Source organism: Pteropus medius, unplaced genomic scaffold (assembly GCF_902729225.1).
Source record: "Pteropus medius unplaced genomic scaffold, Ma_sr-lr_union100, whole genome shotgun sequence".
Classification (NCBI taxonomy): domain Eukaryota; kingdom Metazoa; phylum Chordata; class Mammalia; order Chiroptera; family Pteropodidae; genus Pteropus; species Pteropus medius.
The window spans coordinates 3,697,990-3,718,101 of record NW_024354886.1 but is presented as its reverse complement, the minus strand read 5'-3'; the positions used below and the strand labels follow the sequence as shown (position 1 = coordinate 3,718,101).

At 47.5% G+C, this 20,112-nt stretch overlaps 1 protein-coding gene across 2 annotated transcripts in view; it reads right to left on the bottom strand.

Annotated features, from left to right (window-relative positions):
* Positions 1-6,124: 6,124 nt before the first annotated feature.
* The window catches only part of ETV7 (ETS variant transcription factor 7), a 20,212-nt gene continuing 6,224 nt past the window's right edge, over positions 6,125-20,112 (bottom strand). Inside the window, exons 3-8 of one of the 2 annotated variants that reach the window (XM_039856131.1) lie at positions 14,548-14,712; positions 14,018-14,143; positions 11,826-12,053; positions 10,327-10,469; positions 8,437-8,537; positions 6,125-8,326 (exon numbers count right to left, since the gene is read on the bottom strand). In XM_039856131.1, coding sequence (XP_039712065.1) covers positions 8,209-8,326; positions 8,437-8,537; positions 10,327-10,469; positions 11,826-12,053; positions 14,018-14,143; positions 14,548-14,712 — 881 coding nt within the window. In that variant the 3' untranslated portion in view covers positions 6,125-8,208. Of the gene's footprint in view, positions 8,327-8,436; positions 8,538-10,326; positions 10,470-11,825; positions 12,054-14,017; positions 14,144-14,502; positions 14,713-20,112 lie in introns of those variants that run through there. The other variant, XM_039856132.1, reaches the window with a different exon arrangement.

Sequence of the window (20,112 nt, the reverse complement as noted above, 5' to 3'; positions counted from 1 at the left end):
ATTGCCAAGAGGATGGCAAGAGGGGTGCTGGGTTGATACAGTATTACCTCACTGCCAATCTCTTTTAGGGGTTAAGCATTGATGTTTCAAGTGTAGATACGTTATTGGGAGAAATTTGAACGACTCCATCACCTCCATCAAAACATCATTATAGGTTAATTTATCAAAGTACTGAGCCATAAAAGGAGAAGCCCCAAAGGGCTAGAATCCGGGACAGGACATGAGTTAGTGTGCTTGGGCTGCCATAACAAAGTACCACAGACTGGGTAGTGTAAGCAACAAAAATGTACTTTCTCACAGTTCTGAAGCCTGGAAGTCCGAGATCAAGGTGCTAGCAGGATTTAGTTTCTTCTGAGGTTCTCTGGCTTGTAGACAGCCGCCTGCTCGTCACGTCCTCATGTGGTCTTTCCTCTGTGCGCGTACCCATCCTGGATGTCTCTCTGTGTCCTAATCTTTTTTTATAACACTAGTCCATTTGGATTAGTGCCAATGCTAAATGGCCTCATTTTGGTTTAATTAACTTTTTAAAGGCCTTACCTCCAAATACAGTCACATCCTGAGGCGCTGGGGGTTAGGCCTTCAACATATGAATTTGAGGTGGAGTGGCAAGGGGAGAGATATAATTTAGTTCATAAAATGCAGTTAAGATATATGGTAGGCAATGGATTATAGGATTACTTATTTTCTGGAGCCAGAAAGAGAAAATTGCATTTGTGTTCACAGGTAAGGAGCCAACTGAGATACTTTGCAGCTGGAAGGGCTACTAAATGTCAGTTGAATAAATTTCCTGGTCCAGCCACTCATTTTACAGATGAGAAAACTGGGTGCAGAGACGAGACATTTCCCAAGGACACACAAATAACATACAAAATGGCCAGTAGACATAGAGATCAGAGCGAATGGGGAAGAGACATGTCCACTGAAAAGTTCTTTCCATACTGTGGGGAGGGGCTGCCCAGGCCAAGACTCCAGTGCCTGCCCCTCAGCTTCTATGTGTAACCATGTGTAGCAGTCAGAGTCACAGCAAGAAATAGATGGCACACTCATTCTGAACAATCACGTAGAGTCAATAATGAGACTGTTTATGGGGACACGTGCAGGGTATAGAGAAAGCAACAAATGATGGTGCAGTTTTCTGAGGCTAACAACAGTAGGAGTTGTTGCCACCAGAGACACACAGGGAGGGACTGTATGGAAAGGGCAGTGACAGAAACCATGGGAGAGACTGTATGGAAAGGGCGGTGACAGAAACCGTGGCCCTTTAGTACAGGAACACAGCCAATAAGAGACATAGCCGACAAGGAGGAACTGGGGGAAATACTCGGCCACGCTCTCCTCCAAACTCCCGCCAGTGGCTTCCTTGACAAACCCATTTAGAAGCAGAAGACAAGGGAGCCTATTGGTGCAATCCATACAGGTCAGCCTCTTGATCACAGAGCAGGAAGAAGAAGAGTGGAGAGTGGTTTGAATAAGGACAGAAAGTCTTTCAGAAGAAGCAAGGAACGTATTTGGCGTGCCACCTGCCTGAGTTCTGGCAATGGAGTGTGAGCAGAAATGAGTGCCTCCCCTTTCAATCTCGCCCATTTAAACGCCTTCCCAACCCTCTATGCTGCCTCTTCCCCCAACCTGCTGGCTGGAGCCCAACCCCCAACATGGAAACCACATGAGAAAGAGCAGAGCCTGGATCCCCAAATGCCTTTCATGGAGAGGATCCCCTCCAACCCCACCAACGAAACTTGGCATGACTGAGAAACAAATGGCTGTCATGTTAAGCCACTGAGATTGTAGTCTATGTGCTATAGTAGAAGCAGAATCATCAGGACTGGCTTCCTTAGAAAAGGAGCCAGATTTTGATCTGGGTGCATCTCCCCCAGTATGAAGTCAGGTGAATGAATTTGTATTATCAGAAAGGCATTTTACCTTGCTCAAAATAAAGATATTGTTGAGCCACAAGCTTTTGTTTTTATTACGTATTTCTTCGGGGACCTTCTGCTGTTAGCTCTAGTTCAGATCTCCTGCTTTGTCAAAGGCCCTATTTTTCTTTTTGTGGTCGAACAAGACTTAAGTTGGTGAATTATCCACTGTTCAGCGAGGAAAACATGTTTTTTATTGCAAATCACTTTAGAGTTTTGTTGGCAGGGTCTGTTCCAAAGCTTGGAAGGGAGTCTGGATAAAAGCCTAGATCCTGGACCCTCAGGCTCTCTTGGCATCTCCAACTTTCAGTTTCTCCATGCCTAAAACTGGGTCAGATCATGATGTTTGCGAGGGCCTGTGGGGAAAAAAGTGCCTTGTCAGGTGCTTCAGAGTCTCTCTGGAGAGTCACACGCCATGACCACTCCTCACCCCCAGGCATCTGCTCCTTGAGAAGCTGATATGCACTCCCCGCCCCACCCCACAGGTTGAGAATCTGAGCAGGTCTCTGGCTGGAAAGTGTGATCATATGATAGAGAGGAATCCCTCGCTGATCAGAATTGCTGGATTTCAAGAACCACGTGTAGAACTCTGGGGCTTTCCAGCCAGAACACAATACACGGCGCTTCTTTGAGTTGGGATGTTTAGACAGGCCCGACCTTTAGCATTGAAGTCTGTTCAGGAGACTTTATGATCTCTTTGGTCTTAGTTTGTGGCTCCCCCATGGGCAAAGGAGGGGTATAGAGAGTTGGTCGCCCTCCAGCCTTCCTGCCTGCATTATTCATACCCATTAGGATTATATTTGATTGCACATAACAGACCTAACAACAGTGTCTATCTCAGGCATGAACCACAGACCAAATAGACGGGGGCAGACAGACTACAGGGGGAAAACGGATATAGGTGAAGATGACTTGCTCTAACTTTCACGAGGTTTTCACATCTCTGGCTGCCTAATTTGATGTTAGCCCCCTTCATGTGACTCTATTTTCTTTTTCTAAATGATGCTTATCACCATTTGACATCATATGCTGTCATTTATTATTTATTTACCAGTCTTGGTCACCACTGTATCCCCCATTTTCTAGAACAGTGCCTAGCATATACTAGGTGCTCAATAAATACATGTTAACTAAATAAATACTTATTTCATTTGAAGTTTCTCGACAACTTAACGTGGCAAGCAAGGCAGAGGGTGCTGTTACTCATTTTGCAGATGTAGAAACTGAGCCCAGAAGGTGACTTCACTAGGGCTGCTGGGGAACTGAGAGAGCCTCAGTCCTTTTGATTCGTAATCAGGGGCTGCGTGTGTGGGACGAGGGCAGAGAGGCTTTTGGCACACCCCAGACCCGTGCCCCAGACCTGTAACAGGTCTCATTGGGGCCTCTGCTCAGAAAGTTGGTAAACCACTCAGGGATAATGTAAAAAGAAAAGGAGATAATAAGCTATTCCTATGAGGAGACTAGGAAGATAGCAATTTCAAAAACTATTGACCTCCGGGTTGGGAGACGAAGAGTGGCATCATTGAACAGGTGGCCTTTCGGGGCCTTTAGTTCCACCCTCACCTCTGTTACTTACTCTGCCCCGAGAGATGGCACTAGAGGTGTTCGAGCAGGGGCTGGATGTCTACTTATGGAGTATGCCTAAGTTGGAGTGTAGTATTCATACCCTAGTAGAAGGCAGGCATGCTGCGTCATAGAACAGGCAGACAGACAGCGGTCTCCAAAACCTATATGAGGCTTTTGCGCTACCTGGTGGACATAGTTTTGAACTGCAGGCTCCTCTATGGAGAGAAGCTTGGGAGCCTGGGTGTTCCCAGAATCCTGGGCAGTAAAGCCAGAACAGAGTAATGTTTCATGAGGACTCGCCCAGTTTGTGAGAGCTCAGCCAGACTCTTGCACTGGGCCAGGCACCAGCAGGTGTCAGAGAGGTCAATATTACAGGGAGGACTTATTAACGAGACTCAGAGGTTGCTCAGAGGTGTCCTGGGATTGGAGGGGACATATCCTTCCCAAACTTTATTCCAGATTCCTGGGGTAACAAACTGGGAAGCTGCCTGGAGGAGGGCAGCAGGAGACTCACTTGTTCATTCTGCTCACCTATGTATTTGGGAGTGACCCTGAATTGTCTTTGCCCAGAGGAAAAAGTTCCCAACTGAGTTCAGTTCTTCACGAGCCTCCATGAAACCACCAAACAAATGAAAATCCCCTACTACCTAGTAAAAACTTCTTTAAGTTTTTTCCCCACAGACATCAGATTCTGAAAGATTTTATCTACCAAACTGCATCTTTTCATATTTGTTATATTAGTATTTATGTTTATTATCTTATTGCGTCATTTGTTATTATCAAAGGCCTTTGCAACTGCCAGTAGTAACCATGACAAGCTTCGTGCATTAGCAACACCTCACTGAGTTCACTTAATTTGAGCAAAATCAAAGACGTTTGAGAGCTCAGTGGGCCAGTGCCGCTCCATCTGAGGTAAGTGTTGGATTCTGCTCAGCCTTCTTGCAATACTGAAATGGGCTCTGGTTCCTGGCCCTGACTTTCTGCTCTGGGTGATTCCCTGAGGGGAACGTGCTCCCTGCCCTGTGCTGAGCCCCTGTCCCAGGCCAGCTGCTTCTCTCACTATTTCTCCTTCCGGTTTCACTTCATTTCTGAGAAAAAGGCATAATTTTAATCACCCCAAGCCTAGAACTATGAGTCAGAGGCCAGAGGCTCCAGTGAAGTGGTGCAGGGAAGCCCCGAGCCCAGGGCCTGGGGCCACGCTTCTCAGTAAAGTCTGTTGGGTGAACAACTGAGGCTCCTAGTGGAATGGCTTCAGATAATGCGTTTTTTTTTCCTCCCCACAGCATCAGTGTTCCACAGAGTGGGGTATGTGCTTGGACCTCAGGGACCCCTTCCTTGCCTCTGCAGTCAGCCCCCTTCCTATTTCCCCTGCACCCTGCATTCTCCCTGACCCATCATGATCAGAAGTCCTACCTCCCCACTGCACCTCCAGACCTTACCCCTCCAAAAGGAAAGGGGGAAAAACAGAGCAGAAGCCTGTATGATCCTCCTAGGAGCACCTTCTCTGGCGCCTGCCAAGCAGAATTCACCGGTGCCACTTTGTCGCCCACTGGCCCGATGGGCGTGCCTCTCTGCTGGTCAGCTACTTCCGCTTCCCCCACTGATGTGTGAACTTCCCAAGGGTGGGGCCCTACTCTCCTTTGTACAACACCCCCACCTTCACTCCTCCCCATACGAGCAATTAACTTACAAGGATTTGGAAATTTAAAAAAGCAAGATCATGATCAAAATATGTTTAAAATACGCACATTCAATTTTCAGGACAATCCACACTAATCTTGGGGCTGTTCCAGTGGGAGCTGAATTCAAAGGTCCCATGGAGTGGCCAAGCCAGCAAGGAGGAGGGGGACCTGACATCAGCCTTGGACAAGGCTCTTTCTGAGCCATCTTTGCATTTGCCACTAGATGCTGGCTAGTTTGGAGACACCAAGCCCTTGCTCTGTAAATGTATGTGTTTTCTGCACGTCTCTATAAAACTGTTGAGAAAACACTTGAGTAGAAAATATGGATTGATATCATGGGGAGGGACCAGAGGATGAAGTCAAGATCCTGCACAAGAAAGACAATGGGTCACCAGCATCAACCAGGCTTCCTGCAGTGAGGGCCTGAGACGTGGCAGAGCCATCGGGATTGAAGAAAGTGCCACACGTTGTATTCCTTAAAGTTACACAGTGTTATATATCAATCACATCTCAAAAAAGCTGGAGCGGGGAGAGTGCTGGATCTGGAGCTTCCTTGTGAGGGAAAAAGCCTTTCTCAGCAAGAATCCATGTCATGGAAAAGATGGACAATCATGGAGCCTGTGTTCCCGGGTTAATGTTCTAAACGGCTTGACTGGATGGAGACAGTGACTTGCATCATTTGTTTCATTATGAACTTAATATACTCACTTTTTTCGTAAACTATTTATTGTTGATAGTAATATAATCTGGCAAAAAAAAAACGATATGGCTGGCTACTTTTTCGAACCATGAGAATATATTTTCTGCTTGTTAAAATTATCTGTGAGAAAGTCCATTTTGACATATATTGTTTTCTGTGATCCATGACTTTTTAGGAATTGAATTGTGTGAAAAATGGATGTAAACCCAGAGCCTTGCCTGATGCCAGGTACATAGCAGGTGCTCAATTAATGCTCATGGAAGGAAGAGCTAAAGAATCTCTTTATTCCTCACACTTGGGTGTCCATCCCAGAGCTTAATGTGCCTGGGGAGACAGGCAGAGGGTGAAGCTGAGCTCAGGGCTGGGTGGAGAGTCCAGTGATCATGGATCTGGGGCAGTGGACTCTGCCCAAGCCCACATCCCACAGCCCACTCCCGGCCCCCATGGTCCCTATGTTGGATGAGATACATCATCCTGAGTCAAGGAATAGTCCCTCAGATATACAGCTGTTTTCAACCATTAACAAGCCAGTGGGCAAATACCAACATCGTAACTGGAGGTGATTTATGACTCCATTCTCTTGTTTAAACCTCTATATCTTGAACCCATGAGCAAGATGTGAGACAAGAATAAATGAGGCAACATTAGGGGCCAGCAGGCTGAGGTGGGCTGTGTAACCTTGAGCAAGTCACTCTCTATCTCTAGCCTCAGCTGTTCATCTATAAAAGGAGAGGCTGGACAAGTTGATTTTGACAGTCCCTCCCAGTCTAGCTATGTAGTTCTGGTTTGGAGATGATGAGAAAGGCTATGGGGTGTGAGTTTATCCTGGAGTGAAGTCAAGGAGATAGAACAGTCTCAAGGAAGATGGAAGAGACAAGGATTTTCCTCCTGACCCTTTTTGCCAAGGCCCCAGGACTAAGCCAGGAGTTTTCCTGCTCACGAGCGGTCACGGCTTTGAGTCCCAAAGTCCAAGAACCCTGATCAGCTTCTCCTGTTCGGGGATTCAAGGCCAACTCAGGCTCAGCCAGACAGGGTGTGTGTGTCAGGTGGGGGTGAGGGGTCAGTTCTGACCTGCTGGGGGCAAGAGGCAGAGGTAGTTTCCTCTTTTTAAGAAAGAAGATACAAATCTAAGAAGTTTTATTCCGACTAAGTGAAAACACTCCTTTCCCTTGCTCCTCAACCTCCCCAGGAGGCCCCAGCCAGTCTTGGGGGTTGGGGAGCAGAGAGGAGACAGAAGCATTTTCATGCTTTAGAGCAGTTTTCGGTTTGCAGAGTTTTCTAAGCTAAAACAGGCGAGGTGCTCCTACAGAGCAGGCATACACTAAGCTCTTCACAAATATCGTCTTCTTGAAGGTTTCTGGCTATACTGCGAGATCAGTAGAGAGTGGCCTTCCCATTTTACAGACGAGGAACCGGAAGCTCCAGAGAGGTGAAACAAAGTCAGATGGCAGTTACAGGCACAGGAGCACAGGAAGCCACAGGTGGAGAGGGGTGGCAATCTTCACTGGATCATAGTCGCAGAGTCGCCGAAGGACTTTTTCACTGAGGACAAGGGTTTGGGCCAAGTGAAATGAACCATTTCACAAGAATCCAAGGGCAGAGGGGTAGGGACATGGCCTCTGCTTGAGAAGTGCCCAAGACACTCAGAGGCACTAAAAGCAAACAGGTAAGAGCACTGGGTTCTGGAAAGGCAGCCCATCTCTGCAAGTCAGTCTCTGTTTCCCTGTCTTTAAACCTCATGGGGCTAGTGTGTGAATTGAATGAGATAAAATATAGGTAGGATCCTTAGCACCAGGCCTGCACACAGTCAGCCCTTAAACGTCAGGTATCATTGTTTTCACTATTACTAAGGTTGACAAAGCAATAATCCTTTTGTCCATTTTATGCATCAGCCCCCTGAGGGCAGGTTTCCATGAAATGGTCCCTTTGACAGATGAAAAGGCTGAGGCTCAGTAAAAAACCTGTTTCCTTCTTCTGTAAATTGAAGGAGTTGGGCTGGATGCTCTCAGGACCCAGCTATCTCTCCCAAGCTGGGCAGGTACCCAGGGGTAGGACGGGGAGAGAGTTCACGCCTTGTGCCCCTGCTTAGCCCCTGCTGAGCCCCAGGGCTGCCCTACCCAAAGGATGATGCCCCACAATGTCCCGGATGTGGGCCTCCCAGTTCTCAGCCTGCTCAGGGCTCCAGGCAGCTTTGAGGTCTGACACAACAGCTGTGATCTTGTGAGTGCAAAATCCAGCTAGGGACCCATTATGCCCTGAGAGGAGGGAGGAGGTCATGAAGTTAGCTGCCTTCATGGGAGACTCAGTCTGTCCCATCGGTGCCCGGTGCCTTGAGTTCGCGTGTCTCTCATGGAGAGACTTCCAGCATCTCTTCCTTGAAATCCATCCTGTCCTGTTCCTGGCTCTCCAGCTGCTCCAGGCAGCTGCCCTTGTCCTGGATGGTCTTCCCAGGTATCTTCAGAAATCTGGAATTCAGGTCCCAGCTACAAATCAGCCCTGGTCCAGCTGCGCAGTCTTCCAGCCCACCCAGCCCCAGCGCTGATTCCCCTTTGCACCTCAGCCCAAGACTACTCACCTGAACAGGAGTTTCTGCCCGGGTTCCTTCTTAATGATATTCAGCTTATAGTAGTGGCGCAGGGCCCGTGACATCTTCTCATAGGTCATGTTCACCCGATTCTGGAAAGCAAAGCAGTCACAAATCACCTCCCTACTCCTCAATTTCCACACCTGGAAGAGAACAGTTTGGACTGGGTGGTTTCTTAAGTTCCTCAGCCCAGGATTCCGTGAGGGTGTATGAGAGTTCTCTTGAATTTGGATGGACAAAGGCAGGGAAAGTTTGAGGGAGAAATAATGGGATGTTTCTCTCACCTGTCTAACTGAGAAACATAGGGCAGGAATGAATCATGTGTCGTTTTTAAGTAGAGAACATCACAAGTACTAACAAATAAAAAAAAAAAGATATATATATATATACACACACACACACACAGACACACACACACACATATGTATGTGTGTGTGTGTGTGTGTGTGTGTATATATATGTGTGTGTGTGTGCATGTATGTATATATATACACATATATATATACATATATATATGTATATATATATACATATACATATATATGTATATATATATGTATATGTATATATATATATATAGTTGGAAATGTAATCAGAGAGACAGCATGATGAAGGGGACAGGAGGGCCTTGCTTTTTCCTCTCTCTCTCTGGGGAGTGGGTGATGCAGAGTAGGAGCAAAGAGGCTGGGCTTTGGTGTCAATTTAAGCCCCAGCTGACCATTTGGCAGCTGTGTGACTTCGGACAAGTTTCTTTACCTCTCTGAATCTGTTTCCCCAGATATAAAGTGAGGATAAAAACATCCATCTCATGAGTTTGTCGTAAGAATTAAACTGCTAATCCATGCGAGCCCTTAGCATAGTGCCTGACATGTAGTATGTGGTCATTAAATGAAATTACTACTCTCTGAGCCTCATTTTCCCTCCCTGTACTATACAGGGATTAGACCAGATAAGCATGTCCAAACTGGAGACATTTGCATTCTTCCAGCCACCAGCACTACTGAGAGGAAATAAAATAGAGTGGAGGAGAGAACTATGTGGTCTGGGTTCAAGTCCCTGCTTTGCCACCTTCTGGCTGCAGATTCTAGGACAAGTTGATAAACCATTCTGTGCCTCAGTTTCTCATCTGAAAATACCTACCCTCACGAGGTTGTTGTGAGAATTAAATGAGTTAATACAGGTAAAGCCTTCAGAGTAGTGCCTGCCAATCATATGCTATACCATTTTAAGACATGTTACATATTGCAGATTATTATTATTGTTAATAGTTTTCTTTAAAAGGCTCATTCTTTTCACTTAAATGAATGAATTAATTTATGGATAAGGACACTTGCTTTATATCACCATTGTAAATGATGAGATCAATACAATAGTTAAATTTTTTAATCCTAATTCTTACTAAAAATATATATATATTAGAATCCCCTGGTGGACATCCATTTAGGTATGGGCATTTTTTGCATCATGGATGCTGGGCTCAGTCGTTCCCAGGCCTTCCCAGCCTTGACACCAGATGCTCCTGCATGGCCTGAGACCTGGATTTTTGTCCCAGATTACCCTAAGGAACCATCTGGCCTAACCACCCCACAGGGTATGCTGACAAATCCCTGTACATGTGCTTTGAAAAGTTCAAATGTTAAATGAAGGTGGAATTAAGAGATTAGAAGGCAAGACTCCCAAGTTCTGGAGATAGTCCCCATCTTCAAGAAATAACTGTACCTCAGGATCTCCCAAAATAAACTGATCCCAATACTTCTAGGGCTGCTGGTGAAGCCCCCATCAGTTGAGGACTGTCCCCAGTGCTGAGGGGTCCACTCTGACCCCCTGCCATCTCCTCTTCTGGATTTGTTGAGACCATCCCGCCTGCTGGCTAAGGTTCACCTTGTGGTTTCCCCAGAGTTTGGCGAGCCCATTAGGATCCACAACTCGAAAGATCTTGGCGTTCTTGTCTTCCCACCTGATGTAGGACTCGTACCTAGTGTCAGAGAGCAGCTGGTACACGTAATCCCACAGCAGCCGGCAGTCTGCAATCGAACACAGGGGTGCAGACAGGGTGCTTTCCTGGGGCTGGGAGGACGGGCATTAGAAAGGCGCTCTGGGGTCCTCGAGGCTAGAACCCACGCATGCAGCAGGATGGTGAAGACGATGGTATTAACAGAAACGGGGGCCTATTACTTGTTGTCTCATTCAATTACCCTAACTCCAGAAGGTAGCTGCCTGTATCCTCAGGGAGAGATGAGGCAATGGGCTGAGAGAGGTACAGATATGTCTTAAGTCACCAAGCTCCCAGGTGGCAGGCAGTGCAGGGAGCCTAACCCAGCTGTGCAGACACAAAAGCCTCCCTCAGGGCCAGGCAGTAGGGGCAGGGGGCTGTGGCCAGAGCCCTCTCTGCCCCCGGCCCAGTCGCTCAGCCCCTTGGGTCTCTGTTAACTCAAGTTTGTAACATCCATCCTCTTCGCTCTCCCTAATGGGAGGTTCAAAAAAAAAAAAATCAACGTGCCATCGTGGGGGGCAAGTGGCAGCGGGAGCCCGAGAGCACTGAGGGACCGGAAGTCCCACAAGCTGGGCCTCCAGCCAGTTTTCTTATGGGATGATGTGAGGATGAAGTAACATAATAGACAAAAGGAAAAAAAAAAAGCCCTAGCACAGTGCCTGGTACAGAGTAAGTGCTCAAAGAACGTTAAGGGTTATTATCAAAAAGATCGAATGATTGTGTTTTAGTGCTTCCCCGTCATTTCCAACCCAGAAGCCTGGCTTCTCCCTCGGGGGTGTCTTAGAATAAGTATAGTGGCCCCACCATGGCTCATCTGTCAGTCTGTCTGCTTGCCTGTCTGTTAGTCAATCCTTTAATAACAAATCTGAGGTGGAAGTATATCATCCGCTTAGAGTTCAGCTCTAGAGTCAGACTACCTGGATCCGCATCCCTACTCTTCCACTTACCGCTGTGTGAACATGAGGAAGTCACTCACACTTCCTGTGCCTCATTTTTCTTATCTGTAAATGGAGTTGATAATAATACCAACCTCAAAGTGGGATTAAATAAAGGCCTTAGAATCATACCTGGCACATAGTAAGTGCTCGACTATTTAAAAATAAATAAGGCTTTAAAGGCAGAGGTGGCCAGCAAGGGGGTGGGGGGGTGTTGGTACTCCATGCTACTCTGACTGACTGACTATGACTTGCCAATCCCAGGCAGCACTGCCCACTGTGGCCAGATTACGGCCAGCATACAGGACAGTCACTCAGAATCCCTACTGCTCAGCACAGACTTTCTCATCACCAAGACCAAAACCACCCTCCTCTTTGTCACCTGTGACCTCTCTGGGACTCGGTCTCAGCACACCTCCCTCCAGGTCAGGGGAACACAGCCTCCTACTCACCTGCGATCCTGCCGTCAATGGGGGCCTGTGGCACCGTGGGGAAGGAGCAGACTCCCTCAGCCCTGCAGCCGAGCTTCACACAGTGAGATAAGCTGAGGGACTCCTCTCTGCCGAGGGGCCACCTGTCCAGGCCAGGGGCATCCAGGTGGCTCAAGGAACTGGCAAGCCCCAGGTCTGGTGGCTGCTGCAGGAGGCCCCTTTGGAGGGTGATCTGAGAGAGCCTGGTCCCTGTTGCCGGCAAATGAGCACCAGTGATTCTGTGGGCCCACAGCCTCCCCCATACCATTCCCCCTAAATAACATGCCTGAGAGCCTCGTGGGACAGCACTCCTAACACTCTTCCTCTACCCAGCCCCTGGTTAGAAGGTCAGGGATGCAGTGGAGGGCATGGGTGAGGACCAGACAGCCCAGGTGCTAACCCCAGCTCCCAGATAGGTAACTTCACCTCTCAAACCTGTTCCCTCATCTGTAAAATTGTTGGCAAAGCCAAGGGGTGGCAGAGCCAGGTCCAGAGATCAGGTGCCCTGTATCTCAGTCCAACATTTTCTCCATACGCCCAATAAATAGTTATTGGGAACCCCCAATGAGCCACGCATTGTTCTAAGGAGCTTGGTCACACATCACTAAACCCCAAAATAGCCCCTTGTCCTCTCATGGAGCTTATATTCTAGCTGGAGATGTGGGGGGAGGGGGGAGATAAATGGTTAAAATAAAAAAGTAAATAGAAACAGTATAAAATATGGGGGACAAAAATAATCATAAAGCAGATAGAAAATGTTTGCAAAGGCCTCACTGACATTTGAACAGACACCTAAAGGAAGTAGATCAGTGGTCCCCAACCTTTTTGGCACCAGGGACCGGTGCTTCTGTGAGAATCTAGTATCTGATGATCTGAGCTGGAGCTGAGGTGGTGATGCTAGTGCTAGGGAGCAGCTGCAAATACAGATGAAGCTTCGTTTGCTCACTTGTTGCTCACCTCCTGCTATGCAGCCCAGTTCCTAACAGGCCACGGACCAGCGCTGGTCCACGGCCTGGGGGTTGAGGACCCCTGAGGTAGAGGAATAAGTTATGTGGGTATCTAGAGGAAGGAATGCCAGGCGGAGGGGACAGGAAGTGCAAAGGCCCTGAGGCAGGAGTGTCCCTGGCTTATTCAATGAACAAGGAGGCCAGGGTGGCTAGAGAAGCATAAGCAAAGAGGAGAGAAGTGGCAGAGGATGGCAGAGGGTGAGGAGCTCATTTTAAGGACTGTGGCTTTGACTTTGAGTAAGATGGGAGTCATTGGAAGATTTTGAGCAGAGAAGTGACATGACCTGACTTATGGATCTCTCCGGCTGCTCTGTTAAGAATAGGTCATAGGAGATCAAGAGTAGAAGCAAAGAAACCAGTGAGGAGATTCAAGTCTGAGAAAAAAAGAAAATGATCAAAGATAACATCCAACATTTTGCCCTAAGCAATTAGGAAAAAGAAGAGCAGGATTTGGGGGTGGGAGGGTGGGGAGAGGGTAGGAACCAAGTCTTTGCTTTAGAAGTTGAGTTGCTGTTAGGGTTGAGATGCCCATCAGACATCCCAGAGGAGGTGCGGGGCAGGCAGTGTGGGGTGCTCAAGGCTGGAATTCAGAGAGGTCCACGTATACATGGGAATCATTGGCACTAGATGGTATTTAACTCTGAAGACTAGAGGAAATTACCTAGGTCTGAGTGTAGATAGAAAAGAGGTCCCCTGAGCCCTGGAGTACCCCAACATTTAGAAGTAGGAGAGAAGAGGAGAAACCAGGAGACTGAGCAGAAGTGATGAGTACAGTATCCTAGAAGCCAAGGGAAATTTGCTGGATCAAAGACTGTGAGAGGTCACAGCAAGTAAGGATTCATCCCTAAGTTCAGGTCCCTGGATCCCCTGACAAGAGTGGTTTCTATGGAGAGATCAGGAGGAAAAGAAAGAGACACCAAACAAACAACCCTTTTCTACAGAGGAGAGCAGAGAAATGAGGAGGCGAGAGGTAAGGCTTCTTGGCCAGAGGGCTGCAGCACCCCAGGTGGCTAGGGGTGTCCCAGAGGGCAAGAGGTGAGAGCTGAGTGGACAGGGCAGGGAGGAGATAGAGAGCTCACCACATCTCTGCCTCTTTCATTATCTTGCCTGGAAGAAGCCCTGCCAATTTGGGGAAGGATCTCAGAGCTCTACCAAGGGCCTCCTCACCTTGCATGGGGTAGGGGAAGTGCTGAGTGGGCATCTTCTGCCTGAAGGCACTTCCAAAAATGGGCCCACATACCAGGGCTTGCCGCTGGGTCTTGATGTACTGGAGCAGCTCATATAGGACATCACCTGGGGAAGGAGATGGGAGGGGGACTGCTGGCCAGACTGGGTGGGGAAAGCTGGCCACATTCCACTGCAGTCACCTGCCTCCCAGGTGGCATGTCTTGTCACAAGCTTCATGCTGATGGAGATGAGAGGCCATAGGGCAGAAAGGGGTAGGGGAGACGAGGGCCACAGGGAACGAGAGGGAAAAGTGAGAGCGGGACAGACCCCTGGGGCTCTGCAAAACAGCAGCCAGATTGACTCTTCTGCTGCAGCTCTAGCTAGGAAAACACTAGGCAAACATTTATTAAAAAGAGAGGTGTCTGCAGTGCTGGGAGGTGAGCATGATCCTCCAACCAATCCTCCATCTCCCTCCCTGGGCCTACCTGGGTTTCCATCGTTCTAGAGCAAAGCCAGTGAGTTTCCCAGACCTGAACCTGGCGCGCGGAGCCGGAAGTCGTCCTTGGTGAGGATGCAGAGGGCACGGCCATTCATCTCGAAGCCATGCTCCCGGGTGCGCTGCAGAGAGTACTCCTGCTCGGCCCAGCGCAGCCAGTGCAGCACATCCTCCCTGCTCCAGAGCGCAGGCTGGATGCCTGTAACAGCAAGGGCAGGGGCTGAAGGAAGGGCATGGGGATGGGGCAGGACTCTCCTCCATCAATCTTGCATCCTACTTCAGGCCTTTGCTTGAATGTCACCTCCTCAGAGAAGCCCACCCTGAACACTCCATCTGAGCAGATGCTCACTCTCCTGTCCTGCCCCTCACGCCCCATCATTTTCTCTGTCACCATGTCCTATTCTTTCCCATCCTGGCATATTACTTTCTTTGTAATTACACTTTACATTTGATATAACTATATGTTTATCATTATCTATGCGTTATGTATATATTCGCTTATTTAGTTTTGGTGCTCCCTCCCAACCCCTGGCCTGTTTTCCAATTATTCATTCAACACATGTTTAATGTGCCAGGCACTGAGCTGGGCACACTCCTGTATGTATTCCAGGACAGTGCCTGGAACATAGTAGGCGCTCAATAAACACATGCTGAATGACCAAACAATCCTACAAAGAAGTTGTTATTGTTGCTGTTTTCCAAATCAGGAAACTGAGGTTCCCAGGGGTCAAGTGACTAGCCCAAGGTCACACAGGTAGCACGACATATAGCCAGGTCTGTCTAGCGGCCGTATGCTTCTATTCTGCTTTGCCAGCTCAGACCTGGCTTTGCTCAGGGGGCAAAGGAGTTTCCCGCATCCACCTTCGGTTCATATGTTCTTATCTGCCTTCTCTTATTCCCCCTATGCCTCTACTCTGCCTTGGCTATTATGCTCCTAATGCCAATTGTTGAACTCACTAAACTGGATTGTGTTTAGCAGAGCCACATTATGACTCTCGTGAGCCCTTGGAACTCTTGCCTTCATGGGCCACTTTCTCCACTAAAGAAAAACATTTTAAATTATATTTCATGACTGCATCATGTACTCGTTTATTCATGCAGCCAATATCTAAGGAGCACCGGCCATATGCCAATTCATGTGCCACTGCTGGGGCCACAGCACAGAGTGAGGCTGGCAGGAGGGAGGGACCCCAGCAACCACCAGCTATCTAATGACAATCTTGATTAACAGCACAAAAGAGAAGTGCACTGTGCAACAAACGCACAAAGCAGGGCACCGTAGCCCGGCTGGGAAGGAAGGAAAGGCTTCCCTTACCTGACTTTGGGGTCTAAGAGTGAATAAAAAGGAAGAAAATCTGAAACTGACCAAAAAAATTTATTTAAAGGGAAAAACAACTGATCTTTGTGCCACAAAGCCATGTAATCGAGATCTGATGGTATTACGCTAGTATTGACAAGTATCATTGGAAAAGAAGAAGGAACCCAGAGATGCGTGTGTGTGTGTGTGTGTGCGCGCGCGCACGCGTGTGTGTGTAAAGTTAATATATGACAGAGGTGGGATTTTAATTTAGCAGGAAAGGATAGTTAATTTAAGTTATAGTAAAACCATAACTGGCTCTCCATGGGGAAAAATGGTATTTGGACACTCACCTCCCACCATTCACAAAAATCAATTACAGATGAATTAAGGCCTAACGAATAGAACAATGGAAACCTCAATAGAAGTAGAAATAAGAAACCATATGAACTAAACAAAGGTAGGGGCGACCTCAACTATGACAGGAAACTCAGAGGCTATAATAAAAATGAAAGACACATTTGGCTACATTAAATTTGTGTGTGTGGCAAAGATACCATAACAAAACTAAAATAAAACAGATTTCAGAAAACTATTTGCAGTGCAAATGAAAGATAAAAGGCTAATGCCTATCATAGGTCAAGAGCACCTCTGAAATTTTAATTCATAGTAGAGCAGGATTAACACTTTAGGCCTGGTAATTCTTTGGTATGGGGCTGTCTGGAGCTTTGTAGAAGGTTTAGCAGCATCCCTGGCCTCGGCCGGCCTCTACTTGCTTGATGTCAGCAGCGCACGCACTTACACACACACACACACACACACACACGTTTGTGACAACCAAAAATATCTTCAGACATTGTCAAATGTCCCCAAGGAGAGGGAAGCAAAATCACTGCCAGTTGAGAATCTCTGCAGGCGAGCAGATTCACTAATAAACATGTGAAAAGACATGTCACCTCAGTAGTCAGGGACAGGCGCATTCACAGAAGAATGAGACATCATTTTAATAACACCTACACCTGGCAGAATGCACGGAAAAGGATGCCTTGTTGGTGGAACTAGGAATTTAAAGCCTCTGTAGGAGATCGGTCCGGTGATAAGAAAGTGAGACAGAAAAGCTTTATGGTGTACACTTGGAGACAACATGGTGGTGACATTCAGGAGGTGGCCTACACAGCCAGCCAGGGCTTCCAGGCTCTGGCGCCAACTGGTAATTGAATTTCTTGCAGCATTGTCTATGTCATGGTATTTGAGGCTGTCAGTTTGAAAACTCAAAACTATGATTCCTGTGTTTGGTCAGAGAGTGGGGATGAATTCCACCCCTCTCTGGCTATTCTGCCTCCATGAAAACACTACAACTACACTAAGAGGGGAAAACCCTGAACTTTGCAGACATTATCAGCCATAGATGTGGTCCTTCTCCCAGGTCCGCAGAGATGGTCAGGGGACTTCCCAAGCTGTTTCTCAGGGACCCTGAGGTCACACACAGCCCACAGTAGCACTTGAAACCTTGAAACCTGTCATTTGCCTGGAGTGTAATTTGGTTTTTCTTTCATTATGCCGTGCACACTGCTACCCTCACCTTTCATCCCACTGCTGCCAGTACCTCCAGTTCAGTGATAAATAAAAGGGACTTTTTTGTTCCCCGTGTCGTCAAAGAATATTAAGGTCAAAAGTCTTTTCAAATAGGACTTGTGCCCTAGGAAAGAACCAGGTTCCAAACAGTGAATCAACTATCTAGGTTGGGATCAATTTCCCAAGTTCAGGGTTTGGGTTCCCGCTCAGCCCCTTACCAGCCAAGTCACCTCAGATAAGCCACTCAACTTCTCTTGGCCTCAACATCCCCCTCTGTGAAATGGGATGATAACACTGCCTCTCTGGGCTGCTGGGCTGTTTGAGGGGCAGCATGGTGCTGAAGTTAGGGAGCCCAGACTACATACTGTACAAATTATATCGAGCATTCCCACTCCTAAGTAAAGACCTGAGACTTGGTAAAAGCATCCACCAAAAGGCATGTATGTAAATGTCCACTGTGGCTCTGTTCACGACAGACAAGAACTGGAAACATCCCAAATATCCACCAGCCAGAGAACGGACAATCGAACTGTGATGATTTCATGCAAAGGAATGCTGCTCAGCAGTAAACAGAAAATACAAATGAGTGCTCATGACATGGATAAAGCTCAAAGATACTATGTTGGGGAAAGAATCCAGACATAAAACTAAGATCAAGAATAGATAGTGATAATCTAGGGAGAGAAATCCGAAGAGCGGTCGCCCTTTTGAGGGAAATCGACTGGGAAGAGACACAAGGGAACTTTCTGGAGCACTGGAAATGGTCTAGATCTACTGGAAATGATCTACATGGTGGCTACACGGGTGTATACATAACTAAAAATTCATGGAGTCGTACACTTAAAGTTTGTACACTTGACTGTGTGCAAGTTATATCTCAAAAAAAAAGTAAAAGTAAAAACATACAATAACAAAAAGTACCAATGATGGCGCCAGGCCAGCCATAAAAGATGGGATCTAAATGACTGTGTCTTTATTTCCTCATTTGAGGAACAAATAATACCAGCCACACAGGGCTGTCATGAGAACTCTACAACAGATTCCATTTAAAGTCTGGTATCTGGCACGTGGCAGACGCTTTCCGAGACAAATAGAGCTCGTAATGTTAGATGAGGTAACACGTGTAAAATGCTTGGCACGGGGCCCAGCACACCTAACAGCTCAACAGATGCTGGTGAGCATTACCTCAGGTGTCCACCCCACTATCCCGAAGCCTAACCTAATGACTGGGATGGGCCTAACTGGGTCCCCGCTTACCAAGCTAACCAAATTTCTGGGGCTTTACCTGCAGACCAGCCCAGGGCTTCTCCCTCTGTCAGCAATGATCCACTGTATCTTCAGTTCCTTCACACTAACCACCTTTGTCTTTGTAGACTCCAGCCAAATATCGCCTTACTCTGCTTTCCCAAGACTTGCTCATTGGGAATTTCCACCTTGGCCAGACCCTACTTTCTGGACAGATCTAGACAGAACCCCCACTAGCTGGGGTAGCCAGAGGAGCTGACTCTCCAGGACAGAGTGGGAGGGCTCAGGCGTCTCCCTGAAGAGTCAACACTCCATCCCTCACCTTGGATCAGGGCTGGAAGTGGGGGCTCCCCTCCCCCTATCAGCTGTATTGCCCTCCGCTGCCCTTATCACTGGGCTTAGTGTTTCCTCATGCAGGCACTGCATCCTCCACTAGAATGTCAGCCCCACGAGGCACAGAATTTACCAGTCTGTCATTACTGTCTCTCCAGCATCTAGAGCTATGCCTGGCACAGAGTAGATGCTCAATAAATATAAATTGCCTAAATGAGATTGCTGAGCAAATCAGCATGGGCCAAAAAGTCCTCGGCATCCTGACCAAGCCCTTAGCCAGCCCTGAGCCCCACCCCTACCAGATCCTTCTTCCCACAGCATCTCTTTCACTCTTTTGCTCAAAAAACTAAAGTGGCTCCCAATTATCAACCCCATCAAGTCAAAATCCCATTGCCCTGGTTTTGAGATCCCCTCAAGAAGCCCCTCCCCACCTGATCAAGGCTATTTCCTGCTATTCCTCACCATACCCTGCAGATTACTAGGTCTAGTGACCTCCGGGAGCACAGAGCTGGACCAACCTTCAGCAACTCAACCAAAACTAACAGCTGGCTTCTACTCACCTGGCAGAGCCTCAGAACGAATACAGGAGACAATGTACAGTGCTTGGTTGGTCTCCTAAAAATGGGAGCTGTCATCATCCGATGCTGGAAGCTATTGTTCAGATTGAGTGACAGCTGTGGGGTCTGAAGGATGTGGGTTCAAATCCCAATTTAACCATTTTACTGATGGATGATTATGGACAAGATAATTCACCTCACTCTAAGGCAGGTTTTCACATCTGTAAGGTGGGGATAATAACAGAATCTACTTCCCAAGTCTACTGAGTACATTAAATCAAATGGTGTATCTGACATGCCCAGTACAATACCTGGTCACGAGTAAAAACTCAGCAAATGGCCTTTGTCATGATTATTAGCATTGTCATTGTTGAGCCTGCCTAAAAACAAAGGGACTAGCTTGTTTCTCTGCCATGATGACTGTGACTTAGCGTTAACATTGTCCTTAGTTTATTGTGTGACACTGTCTGTCCAGAGGCCCCTCAAATCTGTCACCCATTGCTTGCCCTGGTTGTCTTGGCTGGTACTGCTTTTCTTGATAATCACACTTAGCTTTATGGTCATCAATGGGGGGTGGGCTAATATCCTCAAA